This window comes from Lepisosteus platostomus, chromosome 15 (genome assembly GCF_059453375.1).
Source record: "Lepisosteus platostomus isolate fLepPlt1 chromosome 15, fLepPlt1.hap1, whole genome shotgun sequence".
Lineage (NCBI taxonomy): Eukaryota > Metazoa > Chordata > Actinopteri > Semionotiformes > Lepisosteidae > Lepisosteus > Lepisosteus platostomus.
The window spans coordinates 8,014,776-8,034,955 of NC_142625.1; the positions used below are offsets into that span (position 1 = coordinate 8,014,776).

The window sequence follows — 20,180 nt, forward strand, 5'->3', positions numbered from 1 at the left end:
ATAGGGTTGGGTTCCTATCTTTTTTCTGGTTTATATGCTGGTTAACAATATCTTACAGATCCTGGCTCTATACATTAACATGCGGTTTTATCATGTTAGATTTGTTAGATTTTAGCAGGTTAGATTTGATAGGGTGCCCTAAAGTGTCTTTTTTCCTGGGGTGGCTTCAAGGAAATTTCATAATTTAAGGATTTTATTTGTTATAAATCCTGTCAGCATCAAAAAGAAGATGCTATGAAAGATTTCCAGATATGGAACAAAAACACACTATGCTATAATCAGTCATAGTTGAAGGTTCTCTTTAGATATTTTATACATAGGAAAAACATTCCTCGACTTCATTCTAATTACAAAATTAGTTATAAAATTAGAAGAAACAAGATTCAAACTAATGTCTCTTTGTTTCCTTCTGTATTAGGCCTGCAGCTCTGGAGGAAAGGGGAAGTCTGAAGTGTTGCAGAGAGGTTTCAGTTCCCTGACTTACAGCTCCCTCTGTCTGCCAGAGGACATCGCCGCTCGTGGGGTAGAAGGAATACCCAACTACCACTACCGCGATGACGGCCTTAAACTGTGGGCTGCGATCAACAGGTGGGGCTGTCAGGCGTCTTCATAGCAGGGATACAGACAACCACAGTTTTCATTAATTAGGACTCTTTGTCTAAGAGAAAAACAGTGGTCATGTTCAAACTGCCTGTCGTTACTCAGAAGCTGAAACATCAGAGTTTAAGCAGCAAGAGATGAACACGAGTGTAGACACAAAACCCCAAAATACAGTGTTCATGCGGTAATTTCTGACTGTTTAGCAAGTCCACAACATGTCAGCAACAGATTTTGATATTTTTGTAGTTATTTTACATAGAAGAATAGATGGACATCTACTCAAAATAACTCAAAATGTTTAATGGAAGGATGTGAGTAGGTACACCTTTCACATGGATAAAAATGAACAGAAACATTATAAAAAAACACTTAACCCTTTATTGCACAGGAGTGTGGATGAATCCATTCTTAAACTCACAAACGTTAAATTAAATAAAACTTTAACTTTTAATTTGTATTTAAATTAATGGCTACTGCGACATAAGGAAGACATTGGTAAGATTACTTTCTTCTTTACCTAAATAATGTGATAAAAAAGTTTGTTAATTCTGAAATCTGTTGAGTGAACCCTGAAACAAGAAAACCCACAAACAATACACATTCACATAAACAAAAGGATCATTTGAATGATAAAATCTGACAAAGAGCTATTTTTAATTAGATTTCAAGTACCAAAAGAGTTTTTAAATTTGTGAAGTTACAATGGTTGTATCTCATTGACTGTATTACTTCACTGCACATCCTGCAAAACATATTTCTGCAGTGTTCAGTGAATTGCTTAACTGCTGTGTTTCCTTGTCAGGTTTGTGGAGGGCATACTGAAAAATTACTACCCAGCGGACAAAGATGTCCTGGAAGACACAGAGCTGCAGGCCTGGATAGAGGATATCTTCACCAATGGGTTCTTGGGAAGGGAACAGTCAGGTAGGCCAACATTAACAACACAAGATCTTGTTTAAATGTTTTTCTTGGGGTTCAAAACATAAGAGAACATGATTAATTACATAGCATGGCTTTGTATTTTTATCATAAGTGATATTTCTAGTGCTAAACTATCATCGTTTTTCTTGACCATTTGAAATTTGGTCTGCTAACCTGTAGCAATCTCCTTCAGATGTCCCTGTAGACACTAACCTAGTGACACTTAATTAGGTAATCAGCATAGGAATGTGATTAATTAAAAATAGCTGAAAATGACGATAACTATATTGTGTGCTGACAAATTTGATTAAATTCACTTAAAGTTTTGTCATCTTCTGGGGGAATTTTGTTTTACACCAGTGGTTCTCAAACTTTTTGGACCAACTACCACACCTGATCAAACCAAAGCACCCAAGTACCACCTGCAAGTCATCTTCTCATAGGAATCCCAGAAAATCTCTATTACCAATATGAACATGTGAGCACACACACATAATAAAAATAGCACTGAGCAATTACCATTTCAGATAGAGGATTGAGTCTATTTAGTCGAGCAAAGCCTTGCAATGCCAGGGATGAGGGCAGTGAGCTGAAAACGCAGATCTGGCTCAGCATCCATTTTGTTGTACTTTGTCTTGATTGCAGTGAGAGCAGAGAAGCCTTTCTCACAAAGGTAAGAAGTAGCAAAAGACATCAGTGACAGTGACTGTTGTTTCAATTTTGACATCAAAGTTGCATCAGATGATAACTCGAGCAACTCTTCCCAACAGTAAAGGGGTTCCTGATCCACTCTGGTGTGGCCTCAACTGGAAAGTACTCTGAGAACTGTTCTTCCAGTGACAAGAGGTGCAATCACATCAAGAATCTTCAATAAATTCATCCAGAAGCTTAAATATGTGCTCTCATGTAGTTCTTGTAGCGGCTTACAGAACAAAAAGTCCTCTTGGGACATGCCCTCAAACTCGTATCTAACGTAAATGTGCAAATTGGCTCATCTAATTGCAGTGAAAAGCATCTGCTTATCTTAATGCACTCTATCAACATACTTTTGACGTCATCTGCCATATCAATAATTCTAGGAGTGACTGTGTCGGGAGTCAGAAGTCCTTTTCAGAAGTTAAAAGAAGTTTTTATTTCATGCGCATGGGAGCGGAACACTGTCCTTAAGCATTTTTCTGTTATCTATCAAATTTCCTGTGCTTACAAGATTGATAGTGTTCTAAAATCATGCAAATTCTCCTACCTCCCTATTTGCTAAAGATAACTTATTTTAATACAATTGGTCACTTAGGTTCCGAGCACGCATTCCTGTATAATGATTTAGAATTACATAGTGGACCTTGTATCCACTCAAGTATTAGCACTGTATTGTCGTAGCTAAGTATGTAGGGTGCGTATTTGATACATAAACTAATTTTATTAAATTAGAAAATATGAAAACTCATCCCAATTTTTCGCTGCACATAACAAATTTCCAGGGTCATCTGGTGTACCACCTGGGGGCGCTCCACAGTTTGAGAACCACGGTTTTAGACTATAGTCCAATACAGCAATATACAAAAATGACAAACAGAGAAGATGGTAAAATAGTGTTACAGAAGATAAGAGAGTTACTTTACATTTCAGAGAGATATTACTGCGGTGATGAATGATAAATGATTTCCAGAGACGTCTCCCACATGGAAGTAGTATAAATTCAAGGGAACACATAAAGGTTTATTCCATGCTGAAAAGAGAAGAAAAGAAACACAACTGGCTGTCAAACCTTCTTCAGGTGTGAGAGAGAGGAAAATCGGCAGTTGATAAAGTACTGGAGAACAAACCAGGAGTGGAGAGGAGGTGGGAGCAGGAGAGAAGCAATATCAACGCTACTCACAGCCCTGACATATTCCCTAAAGCAGTTTCCCAGTCTCCTTCTTGTCTCAACAATGTAGATAGTAGGCATTTTCTGCAAGAGATGTAGTAAATAAGGTTGCTGGAGGTACAAGATGTCATCTGAGTGATCCGGAATTGTCCTGAGAGGCCTTGAATGAATGTGGTGTTAGATGTATACTTGCAGGTGATACAGCGAGCTCTGTTTCAAGGGAAAGTACCTGTTGTGGGTGGTTGCTGAGGGCGGTCAAGGGAGCTGTGAACAAGAAGGTTACGCAGAAAAGGTGCTCGGCGATATGAGATGATGGGATGGTCAGAAAAAATGGTACCGATGGAGGAATCATCCTGTAAGATGGGAAAGTTGTTGTTAATGGCCCTGGGGATAGAAAGGCTGTTAGGGTGGTGAGGAAGCAACAAAGGAATGTGGCTGTGAGGCTGGGAGTTCCTAGTTGAGTTCATAATCCAAGAGCTATTTTGGCTAGTGAGAGAGCCCTGTCAATAACATGGGTGGGGTAGGTGGGGTATCCTCTGCTGATGAAAAAAGAGTGCATTTTAAAGGCTTGGGTTTGTATGTCCATGTTGTCACTGCAAAGTCATCAGAGCCTGAGGAACTTGAAAAAGGGAGAGAATTTTTAGTATGTGTGGGGTGAAATGAGCTGTACAAGAGAAAGATCTGTGAATCTGTGGGTTTGTAATAGACAGACGTAGAGAGTCCTGGAAGGTTAATGGATAGTTTAATGTCCAGAAATGGAAGCATAATGGGAGATATGTTAACTGTATACTTGAGGGATTGGTGGAAGTTGGTGAAGTGATGAAGGAAATGCTTTAGCTGGTCATTAGAGCATGTGTCAGCACTGACACAATCATCAATGTACTGCATGTAGAGGTGACAAAGCAGGTGTAGGAAGCGAAAAAGCATTCTTCTACCCAGCTGACAAAAATATTAGCGTAGCTGGGTCCCATCCTGGTGCCCATTGCAACTCCACTTGTCACGAACCGCATTCCTATGTGCACTTCTCACCGCCAACACCCACACACTAATGAATCAATTGTCATCCCACATGCTCTTCCCTATTTATATCCTCTCACTCCACTCAGTCCCCGCTCACTATTGAGAACAACCCTTGGCTTTCTCTTGTGAGTGTAATCTTCTCTTGACCTGATTTCTGGCTACCCAACCTTGTTTTCTTCCTGTTTTGACTTCGTCTCCTCTCGTTTTGGATTTGGATGCTCTCGACCTGACTCTTGTGAAACCCAACCTAGCTTTTCTACCTCGACTATGATTTTTGCCTTGTCCCCTTGGGATTTGGATGCCAACCACTAGTTACCTACAGTCTGCATAGGGTCCAACCAGGTGCTCCTAATGCCATACCTGACACCACTAGCTGGCTGATAAGAAAGGTTATTGAATGAGAAAACATTCAGTGTGAGAACCAATTCTGCAAGACATAGTTAAAACTTACAACTCACCATGGAGGTGGTGAGACTGATAAATATGCAATTTATCATTGGTCAGCACTCTGAAGATAACAATGGACCAACATTTAAACTCACAAAAGTTGATAAAAAACAAAAGCAATTGGGAAATTGATATTGATTATATGGGGCCAAAGAAACAGAAAATTTGGAACATTGCCAGACTGTAATTACTGATTTGATAGAGGTGTTAGCCTATCAATATTCCTCTGGAAACTGACCATCCCAAGATGCATTTCTCAACAAACACAGAGCAATTCCTACAGCAAGTCAACTGAAAGATGTGTGTTGACTGCAGATGCTTGGTCTACACAATAACAATTCTAAAGAACATATCAACACATCTAATCTTGTAACACAGTTGTTGATGAATCTATAGATTACCAATCATGGCCTCCAAATAATCCTCATCTATGAATTGGCATCATCACTCTGCTCTCCTCCCCACTGATAGCTGATGTGTGGTGAGCGTTCTGGCACACTATGGCTGCTGTCGCATCATCCAGGTGGGGCTGCACACCATTACCTGTAAAGCGCTTTGAGTGGAGTGTCCAGAAAAGCGCTATATAAGTGTAAGCAATGATAGATAGATAATACTTTATTAATCCCGTAGGGAAATTAATTATTATTATTATTATTATTATTATTATTATTATTATTATTATTATTATTATTATTACTAATGTAGGCTTGGTGCCAAATTCAGTACCCTTAACATGGTTACCTGCAAGAACATTAAGAGACAGGCAATGAAGGGACACAGTTTTTGTATTTTTGAAAATACACAGTATTTTTTTAAAAAAGCTATTTAAATATTGTGCAGAAAAATATATTTCACATTTAAAAGACATCTGAGAAATGCCATTGTTTGTTTAACCAGGGGTGACTCGATTTTCCAAACAGATCCTCATCTCATGTTGGTTGATCAGAATAATCTATTCTCTAAAATCTAAATCTTTTCATAATGCTAGTTGCAATCAGAATTCTGACAGTTTAATCTATTTTAAGTAGCCCTTTTTTAAGATAAAAACGTTATATCTATAGGCATTTGATCAGATAACCCTTGTTTCTTGAGGTTATATATAATTGGATGTTTTTAAATTATGGTTGCATAGTTTCTTGAAACTGAAGCTTAACAGAAGTCCTTCCCTGCATTCCTTGCTAAGGAGCCCAAGTAAATGATCTTGTCTCGTCTGTTGAGGAAGCTTCTCTCTTGACTTGAGAATCACCAGGCCTACTTTACTCATGGCCAAATGGTTTTATGGTTATGTCTGTGCAGCTCTTATCTCTCCTTGAGGGAGAGGTAGACAATTGTTATAGCCTTGTGGCGCAACAAGGAAGGCCAATGCCCCATTATTCAGGCATGTTCCATATGGGGGGATGCATGCAGACTGACTTGTTAGCAGGAAATGGGCAGGAACAGCCTAATATCAAATGGCAATATCAAATCACAATAGATATGTTCCTGATATCTTTGAACTGTACGTGATACTACTAAAACAATAAAACAGACTACTGAATAAGACTCAGTATACTCTTGATTAAGACTCGTAGTCATATATATCAATGTTAATCTTTTAATGTTAATATGTTAATAGTAATTTAGATAAATAATTGATCAATTGAGATAAAGAAGGACTGCAAAGAAATAATTTAATAAATATGTCTTTAGAAGACACTTAATCACTCAATCACTCAATTTTATCACTCATTTGCGTGTCTAAAAACAGATACCTCTGAGGGTGGGGGGTGAGCAGCATATCTTCAGGTCCTAATTCTCCATATATATAGAGGTATTAACCAAAAAATAACTTAATATCCACTTTGTGTTCCCATAAAATAATGTCTCAGCACTATTACTGGCATTGTAATGGTATTATACTAGGATTGTGAAGTCAATCAGTGTCATTGTGTGTTACCACATCTCTTACAGGTATTCCAGAAACCTTCCTCACCGTTCATGAACTAACGAACTTTCTCACCGTGGTCATATTCACCTGCTCGGTGCAACACAGCGCAGTCAATAGTGGACAGGTGAGTTCTGTTCTAATGACTGGAAACAACCAATTTCTGTTCAAATCTCTTTTCTATCTAATGTAGTCCTGCCTTCCTGGTCATCTTGAACCCTTATTTCTGCTGAGCACAGTAAAGATGGAAAAAACACAACATATAAATGCAATCCTGTTAGAATGTTATTCTATTTTTACAAATGTTCTAAAAATTTAGATTACCATAACTCAACAACAAATGTAAGTTGAAACACCAACATTCACATACTTATAGTGTTCAGTAAGTACTAATGTTTTCTTTCTTGAATATATAAAATACTATTGATTTGAATAGTTTTTATTAATTTATAGGTATTAAAAATAATTATGAAAAGGTTTATATTGCTTGTGTAGCTCATCTTCAGTAGATAGCTGTGTAATGAAATTAATAAGACAGTGTTTAGTATTAACGTACGGATACAGTCATTCAAAATGTGCTGTAAAAGCCCATACTACAAAATTATCTGCAGATTAGCACGGAATACCCCAGTATGTGACTGGTTGGCAAAAATGACCGACAGGTGGCACAAGTGGTGCATTAGTTGTTAGTGAAATGATTGCTTCATTTATTCTCTTTACTGTGCTTGTTTAAATCCACTTAATGTTGAATATTAATATTTACTAAACGTAAATTTTGGTAGCTGAGAATAAAAAGAAGAGGAGCATAACGTGTCTGAAGTTCATAAATGACTTAATTTAGGAATATTAACATATTATGCAAGATGTTTAAGGCTTTTATTGGTAGTTTAAATAAAAAATACACACCAGTATTCCACTTTCTTCATAAGCATTTTAAGTGTCAAAGTCTTTCATTTTATGTGCTCCTTCTTACTATGTTGTTTATATACTTTATAAAAAGTTATAATGTTTTAACCTTTTGTATGAATCACAGTAAAAAAAATGCATACTTTTTAATAATAATATGGAATCGCATATCTAAAGAAATTAATAACAATATTTAATTATTTAATTATATTCATATAGTTCAAATTATTACGGTAGTCCACTTTGTAAACATCTGCATCAATATGACTCATTCGCTCCACGTTCCACCTTCACTGATTACGTGGAAACATTTTCCCTTTTCAGCTATAGCCTAAGCTGCTGAGCAGCTTGTTGGCATAATGTCTTCAGTGCATGACTCGCATTCTGGAAGGTGGGGCTCGAATTCTGCTCAGGGAATGAGTTCTCTTTTAACAAATCTGTGTTTAATGTAGTTAATATTATGTACATTATATTGACATTTTATTTTTATATATCACAACACGTTCAATAAATAAATACCAAAAAAATCAAAATGTAGCGTTCTATGGCATGATGGGCAACTAATTCTTTCAAATTTAGAGAAAATCAAAAATAAGAAATAGCGTGCCCCTACCTAAAATTGCATGACTTTAAAATCCATGAAAAAATGGGGTTAGATTGTTATTAATGGGTTTAGATAGTTATTGACACTTTTTAAGTACGATCATTTTAGAATCTTTGTATAAGATTATTTTTTTTATACTTTTTAATTAAACATTAGAAACATTTTGATTTTGTAAACACAACATGCATATCGTACAGATAAAATTCCATTCCTTCTTAACTCTTCCTGAAGTGTAAAACAATCAGCAGGTTGCTGAGGAAACAGGACACCACCTGCTGAGCTCTGTCAAAGAGGCAGACCTGAGAGGAGGCGTGGAGTTCCTGTTCTTTAGCTTTGTGCTGAATGTGTCCGTATGCCTTTAAAATTTAGATTTCTCATCAATCAGTTTTACATTTGTAACCATCGTTAAACAAAGCAGTTGCTTATTGTACTTCCTAATGACGTGGGAAGATATATACATTATAATCATTTTTATTTTTTAAATACATTTTAGAAAACTTTCATCTACACAAATACCATAGATTATTTTCGGTTGTATTTCTGGATGTTCCTGTACTGTATGTCACACTTAGTTCAATATTTTATATACATCTAAACAAGAAAGTCAGGCGTTAACATAAACTATTACTAATCAATATTAAGCATTAAAATTTGCACTGTGATAAATTGATGCACTTCTTCTACATCTTGTAAAAACATTAATTTACAAGACTTTGTTCAAATATATGTAAAGACTGACTATCAGAAAATAAGTAAAATACATACTTCTAAAATAAAAAATGAAGATAAAATATCATTTAAAATTAAGACGGTTCACTTTTTTTCTGTCTCTCCCTACTCTCTCACCCATTGTGATTCGGACACAGAATGGTTAAAACTGGGGACAGATCAGGCAAGCACAGGGAAAGTGTAGGGGGGCGTCTTCCCATCTCTATGATTAAAGAAAGTGTTTAAAGAGAAATGGTTTAAGTGACATGCAGAGCTGAAAACATACGGTGCGGTCTTCTCCGCTTCAAAGGTACACTCCTTGTGGAAGGATTTTCACCTTGAACGTTTGCCCACCAGCTAACACGCAGAAACAAACTAAATACAAAATGTACTTGCAAGAATAGAGATTACAAATATTTTAAAAAATGTACTTGCTTTATACTGTTATACTGTACAGTATTAAAACTAACACTCTATGGGCACTACCCTGTGAGTAACGCTGCCCACTAAACCTCTTTCCCAAAGTTTTCATGGGGGCAAGGTCATGTAGCTGATTCACAGCTAGATACAATTTTATCTTGCCTCGTGAAAGCACAAATTCAGATATTAGTGAACATATTTACTAAAACTATCCATCTCAGTAATCTCACTGTGTTAATCTCACTGTGCGCCCCAGTGCTCACTCAATGTTCACAATCCCAGTAAAATAAAAACCCCGTTTTCCGCATTATCACCTTGCACCAGGGCGGAAGGAAAAGTGCCGGCAGTCATTTATTTCACTCTCCATCACTCTGCCCAACCCCCCTGGACAGACAAAGTTGATTAAAACTCATTCAAAATGGTGCGGTGTGTTAACACAAACTCCGCTTAACAGAGCCGTTTGTAAGAGCAAAGTGACTTTCTGCTCATTTAAATAAAGCTACAGTACAGACAGATTTTAAATTCTTCAAAGCAAAATTAGGTGTTTGTCAAAATCAGCTACTTTGCAAGCAGTACATGACTTCTCAAAAGGTACCTTTTGTCTCTCGTGCAAATTGAGCAAAGTTTTATTTTTTTTATAATTCCGAAATTTGAACGATACGCCTCAGGGACTCATTCTAGTATTGTAGCGAATACGGTTCGCGCTGGAAAATCAAAATACCGCCCCTCCCAGCCGGGTCTTGCCTCCTGCTGTTCCAAAGCCATATGGTTTCAAAGTATATGTGAAATATCTTTTCTTACTCCATTTATTAATCCAATGTATTTTTACTCATCTGGCTATGTAAAAAATATAGCCAAAAGGATCACTGCAAAGATTAAATGCCAAACTGAAAAGACAAGACTCAACGTGTCTTCTCTAACTCTTCAGTTTACTGCTCGTCCATGGTCATTCATGATCAATATTGTAACGGACAGCAGGCACACAGATGGTAGAAGCCGGTTGCAGCGCGGTGACAGTACAGCCCTCTACTCCCCTCTGTATACTAGGGCTGCTGGCTGCTGGTGCTAAAGGAGGTCTTCTGTAGCTCAGCCAGCAAAACCTCTGTTGAGCAGCACAAGAAACCTGGATTCGAGCCTATGTGGTGAAGGATGAGCCAGGACAGGAGCAGCGAAGGCACAAGCTCAAGAACCCGAATTCGTTACAATCTTATTAATAATATATTCCGTATTGCATTTAAATTGGATTGTTTCTACAAATATAAGAGGCGGTACACAACATGTAAAAATAACTATTTTTCCCTCCTTTAACTTAAAGAATTCCGTGAAGGAATCCTAAATCACGAAACCTTCACTTATAATAATTTAACCAGATACACACATTAAAACCACAACCCAATGTAAGTTACCAAGTTAAAGACTTTAATGCATAAAATATTTATGCTTAATTAAAATATTTACAGTATGAAGAAGGTGGAAGATTGTGTACTTTTGTTCAACTGAGCAATCTTGCTCTTATAAAATATACCAACTTTTTAATCAGTTTAATGTTTAACATGCTGTAATACACATTTTAAAATTATTAAAAGTCTGAACAGTATACAACTGAAATTTTGTAATTGGAAAAGATTGTCCCTCAGCATTGACTGGGATTAGAAACTCTGCGTTTTCTTAGATTAGAAACTCTGCCCAGCTCAGCTAAGCCCATCTCCACCTGGCGGTATTACAAGCCATTTTACCCTATTTTAAAAAAATCACACTGTACTTAGCAGTTCGTTGCGAATCGACCACTGTGTGTTTAGCGCAGCATACGTTTCAGATATTTGAATGGCTGGGTCTGTATATCCCAGTGTGTTTTACATATAGGAGAGAACACTTATCTACACTGAAGTAGACATGAAAGTTTTCATCAGCAGCAATTCTGCACCACCAGACCAGGTGGTGAAAAGAGAAACTACTTCACTAGTTGAATTAAGGGGAAAATAATTCCAACTTGTTAAGGCTCAGAGTGGAATTTAGCCAGGACACCAGTGTTAATACCCCTACGCTTACAGTCACTGGATCATTAATGAATAAGGAGTCAGGACCTCAGGATTCATTCAAAACGCATGGCACGTTGTACAGCAAAGTGATCCTTGTCACTATACTGCGGCATTAGTTTGAGAATTCTGGTCCAGAAGGAATAGCACCCTACTGGTTCGTGAATACCACTTGCCACTGTGTATGACAAAAGTAGTAGAGCTTTGTTAACACATTATTACATTGCACGAAGATCATAACTTGAATTACAGATGCAGCCAATCAGAATGTTCTGGGTGTTTTGTGGCCTGCCACAAAAAACATGCTGCAGTACTTTGAAAGGTACAGCACAACAGCTTTAATTTAAGTGATCTGATGCAGGACTGCAGTACTCTGTAAAACTGACAGGTGGCTCAGTGAATCCTTAATGTGCCGTGTCTAAGAAACAGTCAATTATAATAATAATAATAATTGCTTACACTTATATAGCGCTTTTCTGGACACTCCATTCAAAGCACTTTACAGGTAATGGGGATCCCCTCCACCACCACCAATGTGCAGCATCCACCTGGATGATGCGACGGCAGCCATAGTTCCATGATGGAACGCTCACCACACAACAGCTCTCAGTGGGAAGGAGAGCAGAGTAATGTAGCCAATTCATAAAGGGGGATTATTAGGAGGCCATGATTTGTAAGGGCCAATGGGAAATTTGGCCAGGACACGGCGCCTGTTTACAGTATAGTGTCACTATATTGGGGCATTAGGACCCACATGCACCGCAGGGTGAGCGCCCCCTGCTGGCCCCACTAACACCTCTTCCAAAAGCAACCTTAGTTTCACCTGGGAGGTCTCAGATCCAAGTACTGACCAGGCTCACACCTGCTTAGCTTCAGTGGGTTGCCAGAGTGTGATATGGCTGCTCTTTAAATTTAAAGAAATAAAAATATTAAATAATAAAATAAATGTGTATTAATATAAAGTGAAACTTTAACATACTGTGATATATAAAATTAATAAAAAGATAAATATAGTATAAATATTAATTTGATTTTATTATTAGATCATGCTTTAAAAATGTTTTGTTAATATTAATGTATGATTTCAATTATAAAATATATTAGACATATGGACTTTAAAATCTTCATATTTTAAAGGCCAGATTAAAACAAAATTTTTGAGTAGTCATTTGAATTGTACTTTGTACTGTAATTTGCCTTATGGTAAGGTGCATTAGTAACCATAAAGTTATCCTGAAGGGTTCGTGGGAATTGAAGTTACTAAGCTAAAGCAGCATCAGTGACTGCTGGGAATGTGTATTGACGGAGAGTGAAAATAAAAGCCCACACCCAGTTTTGCTGCCCCCTACTGTGAATCCGCTGCAACTAAACATTACATTACATAAATAAGTACTGTATAAACAACACACAATTAAAGTTACTGATCTTATAATTGCTTGCAGAGAAAGTGAAACCAAGTAATCCCGAAGTCCATTTTATTTTGAAGGCTTTTGAAATGAATCTACAGTATATGAATAAGAAACTTAAAGAAATTAAAATTAAAACATAAAAGAAATTACAGAGAAACACACTAGAAACAGCATATTATAAATAAAAAAAACATTTTGTTGCAATTTTGCGGCATTGTGGTGGCAACAGTGTGGTTTCCTTAAAGAAAACCCTATATATTATATATTATATAATATATAATATAATATATAAGTACAGACTTGCAATATATTGTGCTGTACAATTTCCTGTACAGTACCCTTCCATAAGTTATTCAAGTCATTACTGACCTCTGTTTTGTTTTTATTAGCTTTTAAATACAATATATATTACAATATGTATATTTTGCAATCAAAACCTAGAGGAAAATTGTTTTCTATTTACTATTTATACACTTACTAATAATTCCATATACTGTATTTAATTCAAAAATTAAAATAACATTCTTTTAGTGTTGCACTAACGGGTTAATCTCTTAAGACCATAGTGGTAATGGGGATGCATCCGGGGATATTAAACTGTGGAAGGGAGAAATAATATGTTAATATTTCATATTAAGTTGATTTGAAGAAGTAGTACAACAGATTAAATAAAGCTTATCTTTTCACTAACACCTAATACACCACAAATGTCACCTATCAATCTTTTTTGGCAAGTGTAGATCCACTGGCCATTTTGACAAATCACACAAGTCATGTTGCAGTGGTAACCAGTTTTGACTCACAGATGATAATTAATGCTATTACTGTATAATGTAGGAGCATTTTTTAATTAATTAGCTAGGATTGCATGTAAGTGGATCATGTACTATCTTGTCTGGCTATTTTCAGAAATAACAGATCTGGGTAACTTGTTCCGTATACCCACGACCCACTGGGTAAAGACTCCTTGGTTTTAAATGCACTTCCAGGTAGTTGCACTTGAGTCCTCTGATTTATGTTTCACTGTTGATACAGAAGAATTCTGCATTATTTTTGTCAGTGCCTTTGAAGATAATGATATTCGTTTAGTTCCTTCAGTCTGTCAGTGTACGATATTCCCTTGGGCCCTGGGATATACTACAATCTGGTTGCTCTTCTGTGGAGTAAGTTTCTAACAAACAATACTGACTTAATTCTAAATTTGGTGTGGTTAATAAAAAATAATATAATAAAATATGTTCAAAGAGGAGTTTGCTTCCCAATTTTATATAGTATATTAAATGCAAAATCATCTGTGGTATAAGGAAAGGACTGATTTAGCTGACAGGAGATTAATTTTCTAAATAGCTTGTCCTACATGATCAGTATCTTTACAGTCACCACTTAGCAAAACCTTCTTCCATACAAAGCATATGAGTTCAGACTCAAGCATGATTCGTTCCTTTTTCATTATACTTAACTAATATGTACATCTGTTCTTGCGCATGTTCCTATACAATATGTATTCATGGATGTTCGTGAAATTTTGCTGATCCTTTTTGCTGGGCGCGCTGCAGTAATATTGGCAGATGAAATTGGAGGGGATTGTTTTTAGTAAAGTTAAACACAAGTTTACATTTATAATCATGCTTCTGTTTTTGTCCCTCAGTTTGACTATTGTTCCTGGATGCCTAACGCTCCCCCCACCATGACCCGCCCTCCTCCCACTACGAAGCAGGATCTCCACTTTTCTGAGCTCATTCACAGCATAGCTGATAAAAACAGCACCTTAAAGACTCTGGCTGTCACAAGGATGGTCAGCTACTCTTATCTTGACAAAGTGAGTTTCCCTCTCCTACACTGACATGGACTGTTTAGACACCATCAAGTTAATAAACAAATATATTCTGGCTTATCTTGAAAACCTAAATAAGATGGATGATGTGAATGTATTGCTTTTGATAACATTTTTAATCACATTTTATATTAATTGACAGTTATCAAACAAAACAATTTTTAAAGAGATTAACATAAACACTTGTGATACAACTCTTTGGATTAGGATTAGGATCCTCCGGAATGTATTAGACAACTGAGTTTGAAGCACTAAGCATCAGCAGCTGCACTCCAGATCATGCAAGCCTGCCGATAAGAAAGCAGACGGACAGAGGAGACTGACCTAAACGGGATCGACCATGTGCGGATTTTCCTACTATTACTTTCTGTGGGAGTGGGATTTAGACCTGCTTTCAAATGGACAGGGCAGGGTTTGAAAGGTATTTACACATCGGGGGTTGATTTGTTCACAACTTAAACTCCCATATAAAGGAGCAGCTTTATGTGCTGGTTCCCCTGCTACACATGTAAGACTTTAATGCTTAAAATGTTTAGGAAGAAAGTGGAATACTGGTGTGTATTTTTTCTTTAGACTACCAATACCAGCCATATAGAGTTTACATAATATGTTTATGTTCCTAAATTAATAAGGTTTATGAGCATGTGAAAGGCATGGTGCATCGGAGATTCTCAAATCTTACTTAGTATGATTGGAAACTAATACGTGATCGGATGAACTTTTTCTCAATGAAAAGTCTTTTTTTTTTTTACAAAGACAGTTACAAAGAAAGTGGACCACAGTAATACTTTGAACTTCCAGCCTGTCCAAGGTCACTCATTATTAATACTGTTAGTAATATCTTCCGTAAAGATTTTGATGCATAAAATATTTTTGCATAATTAAAATATTTATGATAAAGGTGGTAGGTTGTGTATTTTTATCCAAGTTAGCATCTTGCTTTATAAAATATACCAACTTTTTAATGTTTAATGATAAACATGCTGTAATACAAAGTTTAAAATGATTAAAAGTCTTGAGAGTATCCAGCTTAAATTCTTAATTTGAAAGAGATTGTCCTTCAGCATTGACCAGGATTTGAAACCAGGCGTTTCTGGCTACTGCTGAAATGCTGTACATGAGACGTTAAGCTTTATTATCTCCACTTGGAGGTTTTTCAAGGTAATTCCGGATACTATAATCACAACCACAGTATGACACGATATGACATGACACGCCCACTGAGTTTTACCGCAGCGTACCTCGCTCATTTATAATAGCTGCATCTGTATACTGCTTTGACGTTTCAGATAATACTTCTGTATCATGGAACATATCTAAAACTTCTGCTTTCCAGCAGATCCATAGCTAGCAGCTTGTTCTCATAATTTGGCCAGAATATGTTCCAGACCTAAATAAAAACCAGGATCAAAGAAGATTTATTGTCTTCATAAAGTATAGAATACATAGATGCTGAGGGAAGAATGAGGATGAAATATCATGAAAAAGAATTTAAAATACAATATTAACATTTAATTCTCTACTTAACTTGCAGGAGAGAGTTTTGTTCAATTTCCAATGAAGCTATTTAAACCTATTCAGGCTTAGAGTTTGCTTAGTATGTTTTTTGGTCCAAAACAACTTCTTCATCTTTCCACTTCAAGAGCAAAAATATAAATGTTAAACTGTAACTATACTGTAAGCATTGCATTTTTTATCACAATTAACCATGTATCTGTACTGATCAACACAGAACATAACTACTGTCAAGTAGTATACAATTTCAACATCATCATACTCTGCTCCTCTCTTTCACAGGTTAAACTGGGAGACTATCCAGAGAAACAATTCACAGAGAAAAGACCCCAAGATCTGATTTTAAAATTCAGATCTGAGCTGGAGAAGATTGAGGATGAAATAAATGCTCGCAACACAAGCATTGAAATTAAATACACATACATGCTTCCATCTGTTGTGGAGAACAGTGTGGCTGTCTGAATTTTACCCTCAAGAGGCACATTCTGAACTCAGTGTCTTGCCTGTTTTGTTTAATCCTGAATTTAAGAAATAGAAGGAAAATACTGTATATGCTTTTCTTTTACTGATTAATAGAAATAAAAAGTAATACAAATTAAATCAAAAGGAATAATTAAAATTAAATCAAATGAATCTTTGAAAAATGCTTTAAGCTTTAAGATCATGTGGGTTTAGAGGTTTCCCTTTCTATGTTCGTTATTCTCTGGGCTGGATAATTAACAGAAAAGTAAGGCAAGATTCCAAAGCTCTTGAGAGGCTCAACAAGTAAAAGTGCTCATCTGAGTGCAGATTCTTAATTCTATGTTCTTGGTGTTGTGGGTTTGACTCTGGGTCAGGTCACTATTAACTGTGACTGAGATTCCAGTGGGGATGTGCAAGTGGATGAGCACTGCTGAGGGTTGGGCTGGATTAGCTGGCCAGAACTATCACATTGACCTTTGGGTCTCCCAGGCTCCTTCAGGCTTGTGGTGAAGAGTGTGCACCTGTACCTGAGGTACGGGACTGTGCTGTCTGTGACATGTCAACAAATGATCCAAAGGTAGCTGTGCACCGAGATGTGAAATTATACATAATTGGTTCCAAAACTACTACAACATATACATCTAAATGATGACATTTGTAATCAGTCTTCATTGGTAGATGCTTGTGGATTTTCTGTTAGCATTTAATAAAATGTATGTTGCAGCTTTTTTATAGAGTTCCCTATTGTGTTTGGGTACTCACCAGTGAAAAAATTCAAATTCTAAATAAATTTTCTCCTGAAAACACATGGACCTGTGTCCTACATCTATCACCCACTTCTAAGTTTGCCTGTTTTTTCCTTATAAATCGTAAATATTTCTCAATGTTTTCACTGAGTCTATCCTTGCAAACAGGGCACAATGTGGGATCCGTCCTGCTTTAATCTTAGATAGATCACCTATGATGCAAGTAATAGGAGACAGTGGAATTGAAATATTTAAGTGTGCTTTTGTGTACAGTGGAGGTCCAGAAAGACTGTACATTCTGTACATTTTACATTCTGGACACACTCCTGGTAGCATGGCACTTCATCTTTTCCAGTTTTTGGAAAAATCTTAAAAATTAAAGTCTATTTAAAATTTTATATGAAAGCTGTTGTGATCCAGCCCCAGCCATACAGGGCCCTTGAATGGCAAGTCAAGCTACTGTACAAGTGCAGGAGCTCAGAGGAGGAGTTCGGGGGAGGTGAGGTTGGAATGAGGCTCTGAGGTGGACTAGCTCAGGTGCTCAGAGTGACTCAGAGGAGGTCGGGGGACGTGAGGTTCGAATGAGGCTCTGAGGTAGACTAGCTCAGGTTTTCAGAGGGACTTGGAGTTTGGGGGAGGTGAGGTTGGAATGAGGCTCTGAGGTGGACTAGCTCAGGTGCTCAGAGTGACTCAGAGGAGATCGGGGGACGTGAGGTTGGAATGAGGCTCTGAGGTGGACTAGCTCAGGTTTTCAGAGGGACTTGGAGTTTGGGGGAGGTGAGGTTGGAATGAGGCTCTGAGGTGGACTAGCTCAGGTTTTCAGAGGGACTTGGAGTTTGGGGGAGGTGAGGTTGGAATGAGGCTCTGAGGTGGACTAGCTCAGGTTTTCAGAGGGACTTGGAGTTTGGGGGAGGTGAGGTTGGAATGACGCTCTGAGGTGGACTAGCTCAGGTTTTCAGAGGGACTTGGAGTTTGGGGGAGTTGAGGTTGGAATGAGGCTCTGAGGTGGACTAGCTCAGGTTTTCAGAGGGACTTGGAGTTTGGGGGAGGTGAGGTTGGAATGAGGCTCTGAGGTGGACTAGCTCAGGTTTTCAGAGGGACTTGGAGTTTGGGGGAGGTGAGGTTGGAATGAGGCTCTGAGGTGGACTAGCTCAGGTTTTCAGAGGGACTTGGAGTTTGGGGGAGGTGAGGTTGGAATGAGGCTCTGAGGTGGACTAGCTCAGGTTTTCAGAGGGACTTGGAGTTTGGGGGAGGTGAGGTTGGAATGAGGCTCTGAGGTGGACTAGCTCAGGTTTTCAGAGGGACTTGGAGTTTGGGGGAGTTGAGGTTGGAATGAGGCTCTGAGGTGGACTAGCTCAGGTTTTCAGAGGGACTTGGAGTTTGGGGGAGGTGAGGTTGGAATGAGGCTCTGAGGTGGACTAGCTCAGGTGCTCAGAGGGACTCGGAGGAGTTCGGGGGAGGTGAGGTTCGAATGAGGCTCTGTGGACTAGCTCAGATGCTCAGAGGGACTCGGAGGAGTTCGGGGGAGGTGAGGTTGGAATGAGGTTCTGGGGTGGACTAGCTCAGGAGCTCAGAGTGACTTGGAGTAGCTCGGGGGAGGTGAGGTTGGAATGAGGTTCTGAGGTGGACTAGCTCAGGAGCTCAGAGGGACTCAGAGTTTGGGGGAGGTGAGGTTGGAATGAGGCTCTGAGGTGGACTAAATCAGGTGCTCAGAGTGACTCGGAGGAGTTCGGGGGAGATGAGGTTTGAATGAGGCTCTGTGGACTAGCTCAGATGCTCAGAGGGACTCGGAGGAGTTCAGGGGAGGTGAGGTTCGAATGAGGCTCTGTGGACTAGCTCAGATGCTCAGAGGGACTCGGAGGAGTTCGGGGGAGGTGAGGTTGGAATGAGGTTCTGGGGTGGACTAGCTCAGGAGCTCAGAGTGACTTGGAGTAGCTCGGGGGAGGTGAGGTTCAAATGAGGCTCTGAGGTGGACTAGCTCAGGAGCTCAGAGGGACTCAGAGTTTGGGGGAGGTGAGGTTGGAATGAGGTTCTGAGGAGGACTAGCTCAGCTGCTCAGGGGGACTCGGAGGAGTTCGGGGGAGGTGAGGCTGGAATGAGGTTCTGAGGTGGACTAGCTCAGGTGCTCAGAGTGACTTGGAGGAGTTCGGGGGAGGTGAGGTTTGAATTAGGTTCTGAGGTGGACTAGCTCAGGTGGTCAGAGAAAGTGTGGCTCAGAGGAAAGTTGATGTGGAAAGAAAAAACAAGTTTCCTAAATGCGCTGGTTATTGGGGCAACATCAGGACATGAGTCCACTCTCAGCCCAGGTGTAACAAAAGAGGTTTATTGTGTATGGCTCTAAATGGATAACCAGAAATGTACCAGACTAGACTCCATTCTGTGTCATCTGAGCCCAAGGAGAGATCTGTTAGGAATCCCTGGTGGGAAGATACAAGGATCCAGTGCAGACGCAGGCACGGGTAAAAGATGAGGCAGGCGAACAATCCAAAACGAGAGGCACGGTCGTGGTCAAAAGGCGTAAGGCAAATAGTAATCCAGGGAGAACTCCGGTAGCAAACAGTCCGAGGCGAGAGGCAAGGTGCAAAGTCGAAAAGGCAGAAGGGGAGTCCAAAAACCAGAATAAACGAGGTACAGGAAAAAACGCCAGGTAGAGCTCACAAGGAGTAGACTCAATACCGAGCAGCGGGAAGCAGGTGAAGATGGTATAAATAGCACTGCGCACCGCACAGTGGAGTGTGTGCAGGTGGTTTAACTCTTGCGGCGG

At 38.6% G+C, this 20,180-nt stretch overlaps 1 protein-coding gene across 2 annotated transcripts in view; it reads left to right on the plus strand.

Moving 5' to 3' along the window:
- Positions 1–17,476, plus strand: part of LOC148647985 (polyunsaturated fatty acid lipoxygenase ALOX8-like) — a 47,807-nt gene extending 30,331 nt beyond the window's left edge. The window contains exons 10-14 of one of the 2 annotated variants that reach the window (XM_088607470.1): positions 419–588; positions 1,403–1,524; positions 6,803–6,903; positions 14,508–14,678; positions 16,491–17,476. In XM_088607470.1, coding sequence (XP_088463596.1) covers positions 419–588; positions 1,403–1,524; positions 6,803–6,903; positions 14,508–14,678; positions 16,491–16,670 — 744 coding nt within the window. In that variant the 3' untranslated portion in view covers positions 16,671–17,476. The remainder of the gene's footprint in view (positions 1–418; positions 589–1,402; positions 1,525–6,802; positions 6,904–14,507; positions 14,679–16,490) is intronic. The other variant, XM_088607471.1, reaches the window with a different exon arrangement.
- Positions 17,477–20,180: the final 2,704 nt, after the last annotated feature.